The sequence below is a fragment of the Panthera leo genome, chromosome C1 (genome assembly GCF_018350215.1).
Source record: "Panthera leo isolate Ple1 chromosome C1, P.leo_Ple1_pat1.1, whole genome shotgun sequence".
In the NCBI taxonomy this organism is placed as follows: Eukaryota; Metazoa; Chordata; class Mammalia; order Carnivora; family Felidae; genus Panthera; species Panthera leo.
In genome coordinates, this window is record NC_056686.1 from 2,905,479 (window position 1) to 2,923,535 (window position 18,057).

The 18,057-nt window shown below is 51.6% G+C and overlaps 1 protein-coding gene across 1 annotated transcript in view; it reads left to right on the top strand.

The window, feature by feature from the left end:
• AJAP1 (adherens junctions associated protein 1) overlaps positions 1-1,164 on the top strand; it is a 56,494-nt gene extending 55,330 nt beyond the window's left edge. The window contains exon 5 of the mRNA XM_042953285.1: positions 735-1,164. Within this exon, the coding sequence (XP_042809219.1) occupies positions 735-804 (70 nt within the window). The 3' untranslated portion in view covers positions 805-1,164. The remainder of the gene's footprint in view (positions 1-734) is intronic.
• Positions 1,165-18,057: the final 16,893 nt, after the last annotated feature.

An 18,057-nucleotide genomic window follows, 5' to 3' on the forward strand; every position in this document is an offset into this window, starting at 1 on the left:
TGCCTACCAGCCTTGCCGAAGGCCTCGTTCACAAAGAATTGGCAAAAGCATTTCAAAGCATTTCACCGAGTGAACATGTGTGTGTCAGTTTGTGAGTCCCGGCCAACCAGAGCTTCCGTTTTGGGGAAGCGGGGATGGAGGGCCACCGACTGGCCATCCTTGTTCCCACTGGTCCCCCTCTGGCCCTGCCCTGTCCACGTGCAGCGTGGGCGCGGCTGGCGCTCTTAGCCCTGGCTCAGAAGCGTTGGATAGAGCGGGTTCTTGCTTTTGGGCCTGAGGTCATGCTCTGCTGGGTCTCCCTGGCCTTCGGAAACGATGGCTCAGGTCTCAAAGGTGACGGATGACAGGAGAGCCATTTCCAGAGTCAGGCCCCCCGGGCTCCAGCATGTGCAGTAAAGTGGGTGTTATCTCTGCCCTCAGAGGCGGAGACCCTAAGCTTTGCCCTTGTCCTACCAATTAAAACACTGAAATCTAGAATGCCAGCTCCCTTCTGCACACGGATCCCTCAGGCTGTGTGTCTTCCAAGGCCTTCCAGGGCGGAAGTGAGTGTCAGCTGGCCGTTGTGGGGGGTTCCCCGTTCCTGCCGAAGACCGGTGGGGGGGTCCAAGCTGAGCATTACGTCTCCTGGGTTCTTTGTGACTCAAGAAGCCGGTGATCGGCGGCAGGCCTGAGCCGGCCGGCTTGCCCGTTGTTCTGTACCGGCACACGCAAGCCCGTTTTTCTGCTCCCTGCAGACCCTCCTCTGATCGGCATCTTATTCCTGTGGCCTTTGTGTCTGAGAAATGGTTTGAAATCTCCTGCTGACTGGCCGAAGTCTTGTGTACCTCCTGGGGGCAGGGCAGACGCCATGTGTCTATTTTATGGTACGTACCTCTTTTTCTGGACGTTGATTGATTTTGTTTTTCCCCTTTGCCTCACCTTCCCCAACCCCGGGATAAGTGGGAGGCCTTCTGGACATGGCAGGTGGTGTGGCCGTCCCGAATGCGAGCCGGAGGGCTGGGCTTGTGGTCTCTCTGCTTCACTTGTTAGAAATGGCCCCGTGGAGGGGAGGGACAGACAGGCAGGGACTCAGACCAGCGGGGAAACCCGGCCGCTCAGCAGGCGGAGACCAGGGCGGCGGCCACATGGGCAGGTATCTCACCTGCATCGAATGTCTGTACGTCGACGGGGGAGGGCACAAAGCAGAATTAAAATATAATTTTGGAATATAAAAATAAGAGATAAGAAGGCAAATGATAAAGGAAGCAAGCAAAGGGTTGAGACATCTACTAATTTGAAGCCAGGGACCGGCACCAAAACAGGATGAATTTTCCATGCTCTGCTGAATAGGAACATTTGGTTTGCTTTCAGTGATATTAACTTTAATGCTAACGTTAAATTGCTTTCTTCTGCACCGAATCTCCCGAACACTCGGGCTGCTGGGGGAGAAAGAGCATTTCGCCCCCATGACTGCACGCTCTCTATGCGCAGTTCAGTAGACGCAACCCGCGGGCTGGACTCTTTGGTTTTGTCTTTCTTTTTGAGGCTGGGTTTTTCTCGTCCACAGGTATTCTGTGACATCACATCCCTTCCCTGAGTAGGGGACCCAGTTTCTAGGATGGGTTATCGGGGTCTGAAAATACCGCTTTTCCGCTCACCTCCTCACGCGGGGCTCGTGGTCAGAGTGGGCAGAAGGGCAGGGGCAGGAAGGTGTTTCCTCGGGACACACGTGTGCCCCTCCAAGAACTCGGCTGGCTGTGTGTAGACGGGGGCCTGTGGGAGCCATCAGAAATAGGAGTTGAGGGGGGGGGAAATCTGTGCTAATCCAGCCCTAATGAATCGAGTGTTCGCTCCAAATCAAATCTCCAGCCCTCACTTCCTGTCCCGAAGCCAAAATGACCTGCTTAGCGTGATGTTCAGCCAACGGGCAAAGAAACGTAATTAGATTAGAAAAGAAAGCACCCCTCCCTTCCCCCGCCCCCCACAAACGGCCTTTGTTGAGACCGTGCTGGCAAGTTAGGGAAAGCGCAGTCTCGTCCGCGACCATTCAAGAGCCAGATGCGCCTTCGAGGCCCATCCGTCAGAAGCTCATGCCTCCGTCTGCCTGGGCGTGACTCACCTCATTAAGGCCAGGGACAGAGCGCCCTTTGGAGCTCCAGCCAGGCTGGCAACGGGGAGCTGCTTCTTAGGAGCGGGGTCCCCTCCGGCCTGGTAAAACCTCTGCAGGATGGCCCGGTGGTCTCCAGCATGCCTCTTAGGATTTTACAAATGCATTCGAGCATAAGACATTGACCTGGTCCCTGCACGTCAGGACCCCAGCTCCCCTCCTTCAAGAGCCTAGCAGTGGGCATGCCCTACCCTCCAGGCAGCCCCCGTGGGGGATCATTTTTCCTAATGCGGACCCTCAGGGGGCACTCACGGGACACTCTTTCCATCTAGAGATTCATATTGTCCTCCCGGAAGTGCCACCTACAGAGGAGAAACAGGCACGAGGCAGTTAAGTGACTTGCCTGAGTTCAGTCAGGTGGCACGTGGTGGGGCCAGTCCGACCCAAGGCGGCCTGGCTCTGCCCACCATCTGAGAGCCTCGGTTGTGCCCCCCGTGCTATGAGCTGTCTGTCCCCCGTGCCACCCCCTGCCCGGCCCCACACGGGAAGAGAGCTGGTGGCTGACGAAGGTAGGCTTTCCCACGAAATCGGCCTCCTGGGACATTCAGCCCGATTCTGCAGCGTGGGAGCCAGGCAGACGAGAGACGAGCTCCTGAGTGCTGGAAGCCTGAGCCTACAGCCTTCTCATGCACCCTGAGCACTGAGCCGTAGCCCTGACTTAAAAAAGCAAAAAGTAGGAAAGAGTGCTTTAATTTGCTCCTCTGCTCCAGAAAGCTTTGCTGTCTCCTTGGCTCAGCTCTCTCTTCAAGCAACACGGGGCATCGAAGGACCCCCGCAGGCTTGGTGGGCACTCCTCTTCCGCCACTCCCTGGCGGGCCCCGCCTGGACCACATTCCTCTCAGGGCATCTCGACCCCACTTGTCTGGACCCCACTTGCCAGCTCGTCCGAGGAGCTATTTCAGGACCACCTCCGTTGGCGGGAGAGGATGCCTCTGTGTCCGAAGACCGGACCTACTCACTGTGGATCCCAGGGGGGCCGTGTCGGGAGGTGAGAAGAGCCGTCAGGACCTGCCCTGAGGCCGCCATGCACCTGTGGAGCTCCGGCCACCTTCTTTTCCGGTAGACGCAGACCAGCAGGGCTATGCAAACAGTCTTGTTAGCCTTTGATAAATGCTTAAAGATTCCGTCTCCACGTGCTGGACAGACTGTTTATCACTCAATGGGAGAAAAGCATTCAGATTCTAAGTATCCCTGATTCTTGCAATTAATGCCCAGACATGAGCATCGAGCGGAGAAGGGCCAGGAAGTTCGCTCAGATTTACTAGGGTACTTATTGTCCCTTAAATAAATAGCAATTAATACTAAAACATTTAATTAAGGTTTAAGAGCCAGCAGAGATATTTATCTCTTGCATAGCTGTTAAGCCTCTCCAAATGCATTTTTAATGATGATATAGCAGTTTGTAACCGTACCATTGTGTCTGCTCACGCGAACCACTGTGCACACGTGGGACCCAAGAGTGGTTAAGTTCGCTTCCCTGCAGGCAGATTGTTGGTGATGCTTGGGCTCCTGGACACAGGCACCCTGATGCGGGCAGATATTCATCCTGTTTCCCTGATTCAGCCTCTCCAGTAGATTCCAGCAAATTCTTGCCCCAGACCAACTCCACAGTGGCACCCCGTTGTTCTGGATGAGTCACGGTAAAGCTGACCTTCCCAAACACCAAGTAAGGGGACGAAGACACAGGCCCGCCGTTGCCTCTTGGGCTAATCTCCTGTCATTTTTCACGTAACAAGTAAACTTCAGAAAAGCTCATTAGTGTTCAGATCTTTTGCATTTGCCAAAAGGCCACTTTATTCCCAACGGAACCTGAAAAGTAATAAAAGTTCTTGCATCTGAAGTCAGTACGAAATAAATCATGTGCCATTATTATTTTCAAAAACACACTGAAGACATAACTAATAAAAACCGAGAAATGCACCTGAGCCTTCCCACTTTGTTTTAAAACACACACACACACACACACACACACACACACACACACACACATACACACACACACACACACACACACACACACATCCAGCTTTTTGTAATTCAGAGGAACGGTTTTTTCAAAGCAACGTGCAGAAACCCCCTCTGCACACTGATCTCCAAGCTGCAGGCGAAGTCCGACGGAAAGTTCCCAGTCCGACGGAAAGTTCCCGTCAGGTTGGCAGAAACTGAGGAGCAGCCACTGGCTCCAGGGCGCTCTTGCCTTAGTCTGTTTGTTCTTTGTTTTGCAAAAAGCAGACACTGCTCTTTAAACCTAGGTCCCACCTTGTAGTTAGTCTGTCAATGGCGGGGCCAGGCGAGCCCAAGATCTCCTTCCAGGCAGCAGAGGGCACTAGTTTCTCCAAAGTCAGAATTTATCCCAGATCCCAATCTCTCAGATCACTTTGCAACACACAGCTTCCCTTTCTGGTGCGGACGCCCTCCCCCTGTTTCTCTCCAGCCAGGACGTGGAGGGTGGGGGGCTCTCCTTGGCTCTCTTTTCCTGACTGGCCTGGGATGCACATACCTCTCTGGTCCCTCTCGGGTTAGTGCCCAGCTGAGAGGTTCATGCACAGAGTCTTTGGAACAGAAAACCACAAGCCCTCCCTGGAGCTGAGTGCAAGCAACAGGAATGCGGGGCAGACTTGGAAAGTGGCTGTGGGTAGCCTCAAGCCCCTCCTCCTGGCCTGATGGGGTGAGGCCACCCTTGTGGAGACCCTTGCAGGGAACCCACCCACCTCTGCAGGAAGCCAGCATTGCTCTTAAAGTGGCAATTCAGGGCACAGGGTTGGAGCCATATCTCTCCCTCTTTCTCTCTCTTTCTCTCTGCCTCTTTCATCCTGAGACTTTGGGTAGAAACAGATGCCCATGGGTTTGGAAGAGGCTTTCTCCCCAGCAGCTCAGGGGCCCCTCTGCCAATCCTCTGACGTGGCTGTCCCCATCACAACCCACCTGCAGGCAGCACGTGAAGGTCATTTCAGGCTTTAGTCTCTGGGCCGGAGGACAGGGCTACTTTCACACAGATGCCTCTTCTCTTATCTGCATCCAGCATGGATTTCCCACTCTGGGCACAGGGCTGGAACCCGGGTGAGCCAAAGGTGAACCCTTAGGCACCCCCTGACTGTACGTATCGTCCTGTACCTGAGAAGTCCTGTAACAGCACGTTCTGATGGAAATGAGACAGAGAACACGTTTGGGAAAGGAGGGGTGCCCAGGAAGGCCTCCCCAGGGATGTGGCCGTCTGCAGAAACTTGAAGGATATGAAGTCCGAGATTTGCCCTTTCGGGCCAAGGTGCTGCCTGGAACTCGGAGAGTGAGGAGGCAGGACCTTGTCCACTGTGCGAAGCTCTGAAGACTTTCAGTGGGAAAGTGGCAGGAGATGGTCCGTCCTGAAAACCACCCACGAGATGGCTGGCCTGAGGGAAGGGGCCAAGGGGCGCCTGTCACCTCCGTCTGTCTGACTAAAGGCAGAATAAGGGACTGCAAAGCCGCCTTGTGGAAACCTCCCTTCTTTTTATTTATTTATTTAAATATGAAATTTATTGTCATATTGGTTTCCATACAACACCCAGGGCTCATCCCAACAGGTGCCCTCCTCAATGCCCATCACCCACTTTCCCCTCCCTCCCACTCCCCATCAACCCTCAGTTTATTCTCAGTTTTTAAGAGTCGCTTATGGTTTGGCTCCCTCCCTCTCTAACTTTTTTTTTTCCTTCCCCTCCCCCATGGTCTTCTGTTAAGTTTCTCAGGATCCACATAAGAGTGAAAACATTCGGTATCTTTCTCTGTATGGCTTATTTCACTTAGCATAACTCTCCAGTTCCATCCACGTTGCTACAAAGGGCCAGATTTCATTCTTTCTCATTGCCAAGTAGTATTCCATTGTATATATAAACCACATCTTCTTTATCCATTCGTCAGTTGATGGACATTTAGGCTCTTTCCATAAGTTGGCTATTGTTGAAAGTGCTGCTATAAACATTGGGGTACAAGTGCCCCTATGCATCAACACTCCTGTATCCCTTGGGTAAATTCCTAGCAGTGCTATTGCTGGGTCATAGGGTAGTTCTATTTTTAATTTTTTGAGGAACCTCCACACTGTTTTCCAGAGCGGCTGCACCAGTTTGCATTCCCACCAACAGTGCAAGGGGGTTCCCGTTTCTCCACATCCTCTCCAGCATCTATAGTCTCCTGATTTGTTCATTTTAGCCACTCTGACCAGCGTGAGGTGGTATCTCAGTGTGGTTTTGATTTTTATTTCCCTGATGAGGAGTGACGTTGAGCATCTTTTCATGTGCCCATTGGCCATCTGGCTGACTTCTTTAGAAAAGTGTCTATTCATGTCTCTGCCCATTTCCTCACTGAATTATTTGTTTTTCGGGTGTAGAGTTTGGTGAGTTCTTTATAGATTTTGGATACTAGCCCTTTATCCGATATGTCATTTGTAAATATCTTTTCCCATTCCGTCGGTTGCCTTTTAGTTTTGTTGATTGTTTCCTTTGCAGTGCAGAAGCTTTTTATCCTCATGAGGTCCCAATAGTTCATTTTTGCTTTTAATTCCCTTGGCTTTGGAAACCTCCCTTCTTAAGGGGGCCACCCTCCGACCTGTGCTCCAGCCCAGGACCCTCTTCCAATGAGGAGGGGGCACTGCTGGTCATCATGCCAGGACCAGGGACAGCTGCTGGGACAGGGACAGCTGCTCCAGCCAGAGAGGCTCCCAGGCGGCCCAAACCGGGCAGGGGGTCATCAGGCCCAGGCTTCAGTGTCGTCATACTGTTTTGACTTTCTAGCTTTTAAAATTATGGTGAAATATACGTAACATGAAGTGGACCTTTTTAACCATTTTTAATAGTGCATTCGGTGGTATTAAGTACAGTCACCGTGTCGTGCAGCCGTCCCCACCATCCGTCTCCAGAACTTTCTCATGTCCCTCAACTGAAGCTCTGTCCCCCCAAAACACCAGCCCCCCCAACCCCCGCCCCAGGCCCTGGCGCCCACCCTGCCACTCTCTGTGTCTGGATTTGACTCCTCTGGGGACCTCACATGAGTGGAGTCATAGAGAATCTGTCTCCACGATTGTTAGCTTTCCACAAATTAGAAGGAAGATAGACATAGAGGAGAGACATTTCTCTTTGTTTTAATGGCTTCCTTTTGAAAAACACCCCCACCCCATCCTGGAAAGTGGGTGTGAGCAGCGGGCAGGGGACCGTTGGAGTAAAGCTATGGAGGGCGGTCCTCTTTCCATGCAATGACACCCTGCTCACAGCAGATGGGCCGTCCCACAGGGTGAGCAGATGGTCCATTTTAGGCCCCCGTGGAGTTGTCCACACGTGTCATTTGGAGGTAGAAGGCGAGGTGAGCAGGGAGCCAGAGCCCTGCCTTGTTGTCCAGACCACGGGCAGGGGCAGGGGCGAGGGTTCCTAGAGAGGAAATGAGCCCCCTCACCCCTGCCCTGGGGGGAGCAGACAGTCTGAAGCTCCTGGATGCTATAGAGGGAGCCCAGCAGGATGCTGTCCTACAGCCTGAAGATGTGTCCCCCCAGCCTGGGGACCTCCCAGGCCTCAGTCCCGGGAGGATCACCCAGCAGGCTTATTTGATTCAGGACAAAGGAGCCCAGGCTGTGGCCTGTTGAGAAAGGGGTAATGGGCCCAAGCCTGGCCTGTGATCAGAGTCACCTGGGGGGCTCAGAGAGCCCCATAGTCACAGGCCCTGCCCACAGGACCCGCGCCTGGGTATCCAGAGGGAGGCACGGGGGTCTGAGGCACTCAGCAGGTGACTAGGACAGGGCCCATCCAGCCGCACAAGCCACTGTGGACCTGCCAGAGCTCCAGCTGAGAGCTTCACTGTTTAATGTTAGAACCGTTGATGCTCCCCCCCCAGCCTGTTTGTATCACCGGCACAGGTGAGGGTGTGGCGTCACCCCCCCCCCCGATATACCGGTTGAGGGTCCTCATTTCCTGTAGTTACAGGGTGTGGGGGGTCCAAGTGACAGCAGAGAGAAACAGTGCCAGTCCTGGGAGCGAGAGCTGTGGCTTTCAGCAAAAGCGCCCCCACGCTGAGCCGTGACGCGGCCTGACGCACCTGGCCATGCCCAGACGCCGGTGGCTGCCTGACTCTGGGGTCTGTGACGGACATGGGAAGGCTTTGAGGTTCCTAGGTTCTGAGGCTATGCCCGGGCCGCCCCTTCCTTGCTTCCTTGCAGACTCGACGTGGCCTGTAAGCATGTGGCTCGCCGCCTTTCTCTCTTCAGCAAGATCACCTCTCAGGGACACCCAGGAGGTGGTCTTTCTGACACAATGCATTAATGTCTCCCAGTCCCAGCTTCCAGCCGAGCAGAGGACTGAAATGGACCGCGTGGTTCCTGCCATCCAGGGATGGGGCGGGCGGCCCCTCTGCCCTTGGTGGGTAGGAGCCAGAGAGAGCATCCACACAGCGCTGGATGCGTTCGGTCCCCTGCAGGCTTGGGGTGTGTGGCCCCCCTCGTAGTTCCCACGGGGGTGGCCCAGACCCACTCCTGGTGCGGGGGCAGCAGAAAAGGCTCCTCCATCGATTACCGTGATTAGTGCAAGGTCCCTGGGACTCCCTGGTGACCAGAGCTGGCTGACACCCTTCCTGCTCTGGGGACACCGTGTCTGTAAGCCAGCCAGCAGCCTGGGGCTCGGCTGTGCAGTGTCCCCCCACCCTGACTCCCCCTGCTAGTTAATCTCTTCTTGTTTTCTTTCCACACAGGATTCCGTTGGTGAACCTGTAAAAAAAATAATAAATAAAATAATTAAAAACACACACACACACACACACACAAAACCTACAAGTAAACTTTGTACGGGGAGGGTCCCCATACCTACTGCTTCAGTTTGCCGGTGGGAAGCTCAAAGAGCAGGACGCTATAGGCCAAATATATTTTTATAAAAATGCTCACGCCTATGGGGAACTGCCTTCTGCCAGAGTTTTCTTTGGAGAACGGAGAGAAGCAAAGCAAGAAAGAAGCTGGAGACGAGAAGGAAGGCCAGCAGGAAGCACCTGAAGCCTGGGATTTGTACTGATTCTGAACCTTTGCCAATAATACCATTATGTGCCATGTACTGACCCGAAAGACTTGGTGACAAAGCCGAAGCCAAGCGAACCACGTGTAGAAATCTCACAGAAAACAGGGGTGGGAATCTCCCGACAGAGTCGCTATTTCTGGTTAATATACATATATAAATATATAAATACACACAGACACACACACACTTTTTTTGTACTGTAGCGATTTTTGAAGATCCTCAATGTTCCTTTTTAAAAAAAAAAAAACGTTATCGGTTACAAAATCTGATTTATTTAACATGCTTAGTTTGAACAGGATAAACCAGTGTTTTCTACGTTGGCGACATGCACACACGCGTGCACACAGACGCCCACATGCAAACACACACGCGCATATAGAGGCCTGTATTGGACACACAGTTCCATGAGTGAGCATACTCTTTTTGGTGACCTGGTACCCCATTGCCACCCATCCCAGGGGACAGTCTGGACCCACGCAAAGGGACCCCCTAAATGACACATCTTGCATTTGCTGGTATTTGGTGAGGGGCACTCGATGTATAATGTATTCTGTTGGGCCAGAGTTAAGAATGCCGTGGTTTCATATACATACATATATATATATGTATATGTGTATATATATATACATATATATATAGACACATAAATATGATCGTTTTTCATTTAATTGTTTGAAGAAGCTACCTAACGGCCATGCACACATTTACGTAGCCGGCTGCTTACAAAGGGGACGAAGCATCAGACTGGGCGGGTGGTGGATTCTTGGCCATCTTTGTGTTAAAGAAGCAGAGACTGAATTAAAGAAAATTTTCCAGTTCCAAAAATTAAAGGAATATATCCTTACCACGTGTGTGCGTATGTCAGAACAGAACCCAAAAACATACGAGGGCCCCGTCTGTTCGAAAATGAGGAAACGGTTCCACGTGCAGGGGACCCAGGTGTGTCCCATGGGTGCTGTGCCCCACGTGTGTCCACGTTTCTTTCGCACGTGCTGGTGGTGGACAGGACTGCCTGCTCTTTCTAGGGCCCAAGCATGACTTTGAATCTTGATCGGGACTATAGCAGATGCTACACTCTCTTGCTGGTGCCGGTCGGTCAATGTTTGTGTCTTGCCGTGAGGAATCCTGCAGTGGGTTTTTCCGGTGGAAATAGGGGCCCGAGGCTGGAGCCTCATTACAGCGAATCCCAACCACACGTAATTCGCTAAAAATACTGCCGTGTCTGGGGCTGGCTACTCCCTCCCAATTCCAGCCACATAATTAATGGTGCCCCATCCGTGCCGTCAGTAAGGGGCGCTATAAGGGAAGCTGTTTTCTTCTTGTGGGGACCCCAGATTAGGTGCATGTGGCCTGGCTTCTATGAATGGCCCACGTGTGATTTGATTGCACCAGTCTCGTGTGTGAACTCGTCTCCGAAATGCCCCGCAGACCAGGTTAACCTTGTCCGCACTCCTCGGCTGGGCCGGTGGCCTCACAGTGCTTCCCCAGGGCCCGGTCTCCCTCTATAACATCTTAAAATGTGCTTGAAAAGCTAGCTTCTGCACCTCTCTCTTGGCATATGGGAAGGCAAAGTGATGCCAGGCGAGGAAAAAAAACCTTAGTGTTAAGTCTGTGTTATTTGGAATTACTCACCACGTGGGAAAGTCGGTGTTTTGGTTTGGGTTTTGGTTTTGTTGTTTTCCTCTGAAGCTGTGGCACGTACGGAGGACAACGCAGAAACCCCCAGCCACTGGCATCTCCAGGCTCCTGGGGCTCACCCGCGTGGCCCTGGAGGGTGCACCTGTCTCCATGCATCACCCTGCCCACCTGTCTCATTACCTGCGGACTTGGAAGTGGCCCTGGGGACTTCCTGACTCAGGTGAGCACGGCTGGCTTGGTGTGAGCTCGAGGCCAGGGCTGTCCGCGCCCTGCAGGGCGGTGCAAGCTGCCCTCTGCTCTCTGACCCCTTGAGCTCCAGGGAGCCTGAGCGGGAAGGAGGTGATGGCAGGGGCCTGTTCATTCACCCACAGCAGGAACCCAGGATTCCTGACGAGGACACAATTTGGTGTCCACACCGCACGCGTGACGGCTGCTCAGCCCCTGCCTCGGACCTCAGGATGCTGAAACCCTTTCCAGAGCCCCGAGTGACGCTGAGCTTTCGAAGGAAGCTTAAAATAGCAGCCCCACCCACCCACCAAACACAGCCCCTTGGGCACGCGCTCAGGGCGGGGCCGGGGCCTGCGCCCACACCTGCACGTTCCTCGCCAGGAAGTCTAGCTCTGGGTTGACATCGGTCGAAACAAATCCACCTCGGGGAAGGCCACTGCTCCACGGTGGCTGAGGGAGTGCGCGTAGGGATTTTAGGTTTTAGGTGGTCACTGGGAAACGGGGAAGCATCATCTCTGTACGGGGGGGATAAGGAAGGAAAGGCAGCAGGCTTACAAAAGTCAGCCCCACCCACGAGGAGGTCTGTAAAGCGAGACAGCACGGGCGTCTTCCGAGTCCAGCCCACGCACACAGGTGCAGGTGTCCTGAGTGTCCACATGCTGGGAGTGGCCAGGCTGTCCCTCCACACGCAGCCCTCGCTCCCCTCAGCCTCCTGGAGTTCAAGTTCACTCAAGGCCGCCTTGCAGAGTTCCGTCTGCCGGGTCCTCACATTTGCTGTGGCTTTTTTTTTACCCCCCGCCCCCCACCCAAGAAAGGTGCTGAGAGGAAGGGCGTTATGGTTTGGTAAGTTCCCCAGTTTTTCTCCACCTCCACCTCCTCCCTTGGCGACTCTGCAGTCCACAGTCGTGCCCCCCCCACCCCCCTCCCTGCAGCACTTGGACCACCGTCCGTCATCTGCCATTAACGCTTTCAGAACAGCTAGGCTGGGCGTTGGGCACTGTGCTGTCCAGTCAAGTCTGTTTCTAGGCTTAATTACTTCTGATCTCCATGCACGCGATGTCATCCTTATCTGGTTGAAAGAATGGGTGTAATTACTTTTGTTGACAAGCTCTGAATGCCAAGGGGGAGGGGCTCCTGGCTCAGCCGGGAAAGCTTCCTGGTGGTTCCCCACTGGGCTCGGCTTCCAGCGGCGTCCAGGGCACAGACGGGCCATGTGCCTACTTGGTCTTCCTACTCGGCCACTGCTTGCTCACGCGCAGCGTGGAAGCATAGGGACCCCTGGGGCACGTCGGAAGGCGGCTTGTGTCCACAGTGTCCTTCTTGCACGGGAGGGACAGGAGGGAGTCCGTGTTTTCTTCCACGTGTTTCCGGTCCTTCTGCATCCCGACTCTGGGTGCACGTCTTGTGCGGCATTCGGCCAGCTCCTCTGGTCCTTCATGCACCATTTGCAACTTCAGGGCCTGGACTCATCAGCAAATCCCGCTGCCTCTGAATTGACCCCCAGGAATTGGGTCCTTACTCCTGTGACCTTGACGTCTTGGAACCTTCTAACATCTCACAGATCTGTTGCTGTTTTCTCAGCCACATTTTAGCATCAGGTGGAGTCTTCCTTACCGGCTTTGGTCTTGAGGAACGTTGTGCCGGGATGTCCACTCCCATTTGTCTTGTTATGAAATGCACACACCAGAGAATTGGCCCTTTTGCCTTGAAAGGTCTCTGTTTGACTCTTACTGCCCGTGGAGTTCTTTTTTTTTTTTTGCCTCTTTTCCCAGATGGTCCAGTATCATCAGCAGCTCAGGAAGCTGGGTTGACCTCAGTCTCTTGGGAGATAAGACAAGAAGCCAGGGCTGAGGTTCGGGGTCGGGACCTGCAGCGATATGGCGGTCGGGCTGGGTCTTCCCATGCCTTCCGTACCCACCTTCCTTTGCCCGTTATTGTGACATCGTCACCTTGTTTCATCAGGGAGGTCCCAGCATGAGGGAGTGTCCATGCTGTCCTGAACCATCTTCCCTCTTATTTCCACGGAGCCGCCCCTCACATCACAGCAGGGAAAGGCACTGGGCATCCTGAGTTCTGTCGACGCTCCAGGGCCATTCTTGTTTCACGGCATGTGTCCCTTAAGAAGACACCACCCACAGATGCAGCTGGAAGGGAAGCCAGTCTGTGGCTTGCCAGGACCCACTGTTCCTCTGCTCACGCAAAGGCTCCAACTTCTGTCATGTTGGCCACACGGTGACGAACAAGGTGGACGTGATCCTGCCCTCGTGGGTTTTACTTTCCACTCTTGGAGGAGGCAGATAATTAACATAGAAGCAAAACATGATGATTTCCATAGAGGGGGGTGAGTGATAGGAAGAGAATGGGGCAGAGTGACAGCCGGGAGAGAGGAGGGGGCTGTTTGCATCTCCTGGGGACTGTGGCTTCCTTACCGAGGGCCTGATACAAGGGCTATCACTCCAGTGATGAACTTCCCTCTTCCTCCAGCGCCGCCTCTCTCCAGGACCCCTCCCCATGTGCATATGTATGTTCATTGCCAAGTCACAGCTAGGTCAACCACGTCTCAAGGAGGACAGAGGAATCCAAGGACCGAGGCGGCACAGCCCACAGAGCACTGGGGTCCCCAGGGAGAGTCATCCGTCCTGGTAAGAGAAAAGAAGGCAGCTGCCTTCTCCAAAGCTCACCCTCAATACTGATCACACTTAGCAGCATACTTCTTAAACAACATCTGCTTTTAAGTAAGCAGATACTCCAAAACACGCCATGATTCATGTAATTTTGGAATGGTTATTTTGGTGCAGTTTGTCAATTTGCTATGCCATACTGTTTTTTTGATCGTTTGTTTGTTTTCCAATGTAAATAGCACAGCCCACATAAATGAGCAAAACTCTCACCATCTGAGAGTTTTTGATTATTCTTCCTGACTTCTTTTACGTAGATGTGCTTCCGGCTATGAAGACAAAGTTGCTTTTCGTCCCCTGCTCTGAGCCAAGATCTGTGTGTTAGTTGCACTCAGCATTATTCGTGGGGGTTGGGCGAGGTCTTACATAGTTGTTTGACATTTTGAAATGTGCTGCCAGCCCTTCCTTCCCTCCAAAACCTGTGGAGCATGGCTGTGCACAGTTTTGCATTTCTGGGGTTAGAGTTTGCATTCAAAACTAAGGAATGGGTGAATAGAGGCGTAGGCAGAGAATCATCATTGTTTAGATCACCCCAGCCACCAAGCAAACAGAAATAATCTTCTTTTCGACCTCAAATGATTTGAGAAAGATCTCAACCAGCAAACACACTATCGCCAATTTCTGAAGTACAAGTCGGCCGCTGTGTGAGCGGGCAATCTCCAGCTGGGGACTCAACTCTATCCAATCGCCCTTTCTGCCAAAGGGCCATTAGTCGTGCCTGCATTTTACCAGAGGAGCCGCCCCACCAGAACAGGGACAGCCAGGCTAGGACGTGTTTGTATCTCCTCCCTGCACTCTGTTTCACTTTGGAGGGAGTGAAACACATAGGCTGCAGCAGACGAGAAAGCTGCACACAATGCACCGTGATCGTAGAAAGACCCGTAGAACAGATGCTTGTCATGGGCTTGTTAAGGCAGTGGTGCATAGACAGTAGGGGCGTGAGGGTGAGGGGCTTCTCTCCATGGCTTTTCAGACACCATGCCAGTGACAGGTCTATACTCCACCCTTGTGAGTGCACAGCCCACACCCAGTGGTAAAGGCAATTGAAGAGAATGGTCAACTTGGCTCTACCATGTGTCTGGGTTGGAGCTGGAATGCTGGAATAAATGCTACTACTTCCCAGGAGCCCCGTTGCATTCCCAGCTTGATGGATTCCTCGCTAAATGCTCCAAGAGTTACTGTGCCTAGAATCAAGAGAAGAGTTTCGAATCAACCCATAAGTCTAAGTCATGTATAGAACAACCACAGCTTAAGAGACATGGTTTAAACTGGGCCAGCCTTATGCACATGGGACACATGGGTTTATGCGACCTTGGGGTGGGGTAGTTTAAACAGTCAGTGAGTAGTGAGGCGAGGGTCAGTGGATGCATAAAGGGGCATATCCCTTCTGTGTAGGGTAGAATCAGAACACACACGTGCCATGAATAGTGTAAATTAAATAGGTTAATACAATAAGCCATGAGAGTTGCTAAGACATCCCCTGGGGCTGAATTAACTCTTGCCGATATCTTGAATCTCACAGTAAAACACCTGCTGAGTAATGTGTGGTGGGAATGATGTGGAAGATCAGGTTTTAAGAAATTCTGTATGAACGTTAATTAGTTCTGTCCCAGGTGGTCTCTCCGTGAGACAGAATCCCCTAGAAACCTGGGTTTTCACGCATAACTCAACACCTAGATATCTGCAACACCAAACAACAAATCCGCACCAGCGTCATTCTTATGTGGACGTTAACTCAGCTGATCACACTGGTTAGTTTTTGTCAGATTTCTGAGATTGTGCCGTAAAATGCTTCCGTGTTGATGCTTGTGGCTTTTGGGTTGGCAACTGTCAGTGCTAGTCCTGATGGATCTGGCAAGTTGTTGCTTCTGGGGAATCGGGGAGAATGTTAGCCACGGGAGAGGCAAGAACTCTTTGCAGTGCTAACATCTACTTTTTGGCCCTATTGTGTACGGTGAAGACTCGTGGCCACTAAAAATCTAGGAAGGGGGACCCCTTGAGGACCCCTGGATAGTTACTTCAAATCATTATGCAGGAGCTGCAAAGGCAAACATGACTGTACCAACCTCCTGGGCCACCGTCCTGTTTCCAAGAGAATCATTTACCCTTTCTTGACTCATCACAAACTGAAAGGGCTAGTCTCAAAGCCATTGTAACACCCAACCTCCATTTCCAAACTTTGGGGGATCAGCAGGAGTAGGAGAGAGGGGCTCTGCTGAAGTTGTAGGCTACTGAAATCCATGGAAGGGTGTGACAGCAAGCCCACAGCGCTGTTCTTGACCAGGCTTTCCACCGGAAGGCCCTTCCCCCTCTACCTCCAAAGTCTGTTTTGGGCTGGGAGGTCCACCTTGAATTCTCTCTTTTATGCATATGGATTTATAATATCATAGTATATGAGTGCCTACAACTTAAAGTCAACACGAGTGCTTTTCTTGATGAGTTTCTAGCAGGAAAACATGAACTTACATGGAAGCCCCGGAGGGGAGGGAGCTAAGGTGCTCTGGGTATTACGCCACTTCTGAAAACAAGCACAACAGTCCTCCCAGTGAAGGACCTTAAAGACAGGAGTGGGCAGCTGGCTTTGCTAAGTCAGCTGGCACGAGAGATCCCACATGTGGCCACATACTCCTTGAACTGAACTGTCATGACCTACAGACCCATCAAAAAATACGGTTTTTGTTTGCTTTTCACTTGCATTTGGATTGCTTCCTCAGAAGCCAGAAGGGTGAAAGACCCTTAGCAAAGTTGGCCCTCAGTCAACTGACCATAAAGTTGACCCTTAAAGATGAATTCCCAGCCCAAGATGACACAGAACGGCTTGAGCTTCAGCGACTGTTTCAGAGACCCCCGTGTGTACATTGCTCAGTGGGAAGACTGGACACCCCCATCCATGGCATCTGCTGTTTCCTGAAACACTCACCAGCAGTTGTGGTGAGAAGGACGTGTGGGAACTTGTGAAGTTTTGGAATGAAAAAGAAATTTGGGGGAAACATGTGACCAGCTTGGGGCTCCAGGTAATTGTCTTCTTAAAGACTAGAATTTTGTTTTGTTTTGTTTTCCCTTTGTTCTGGCAACCCCATTTGGATCCTTTCCTCCTCCCACATTCCCTGGAGAAGCAAAATGGCGGGTGTTGGGGCCCAGAACTCGGTTACCCTTCAGTTAAAACCTACTCAAATGAAAAGCAGAACAGCAACAACAAAGCCTTCCCTGAGCTTTAATAACACTGTTGATTCAGTTTACTTAACTCGTGATTGAGGTATGGATCAGCAAGAGATTAAGGCTTTCAGTCTCTCTACACATGCTATTGATCAGGACTCTCTTGAACTTGACTTAGACCCAGACAGCGTTAAACTGGACATTGGAGGAAGAAGCATGGATTCTCCTTTTAAATTATTTTCCCCTTTTTGTCCCCAAAAGGAATAAATGTTTACTGCAAAACATTTAGAAAATACCAATAACCCAACAGAAGGGAAATGTCTGAAACCCTTCAATTACTGTTTAGTTCAGTGGACACTGTCCATTCAACGCTAAACTGGTGGGGACAAGTTGCAGAGATCTCTGCATGGTTACGCGCTTAACAGGTCTGGCTTCTGTGTATGTTTTCTACAAAGGAAGTCCAACTAGCCTTTGAATGCCTCTTTGCCGGTTTCACTTGTCATTGGCTAATCTCATCGTGAGTGCCATTACGAAGGGAAAAGGCGGTCAACCATTTCCATGCTTTGCGTTTGCTTTCACATCGTCAAGCCATTGGGCACACCTGGGCTTTTAGGGCGGGCTAAACAGAATCCCCAGGGAAACATCCAGATTATTGGCTGGATTTTTCACATGGGGCATCTTTGTGACAGCCACATATCTGAGAAACGGAAGGATCCGTTTCCATTTTCCACATTCTCAGTACATTTGAATGACACTCGAATTCACCAGGCCTAGTTCTATACATTTAAGGATGGGCCCATCTCTCTCCTCCTCCCCAGCTCACCCATGGAACTGGAAAATTCACAGACCGTGAACCTGAACCACAACATGAGGAATTAAATGCTGATGGCCTCCGGGGCCTATTTGCACAGGTGTTAAGTTACATGTTGTAAAACTTTATCTGCCCCCCTTACTCATGTAAAGTAAAGCTGGGTTTATTTTGATTTTCCTAAATTATTTTCTGATACAATAAACTGTTACCTGTTTATTTATACTTTTACATGGAGCACTTGTTAATTTTCAACCGCAAAACGAAAGCCTCTCTGTATAAGTGTTATACATACATCTACACCACAGCTGTCCTTATAGACATATTTATATACCTTCTTCTTGAAAGAGTTAAACTATTGTAGCTTACTGTTGTGTTTTTCCT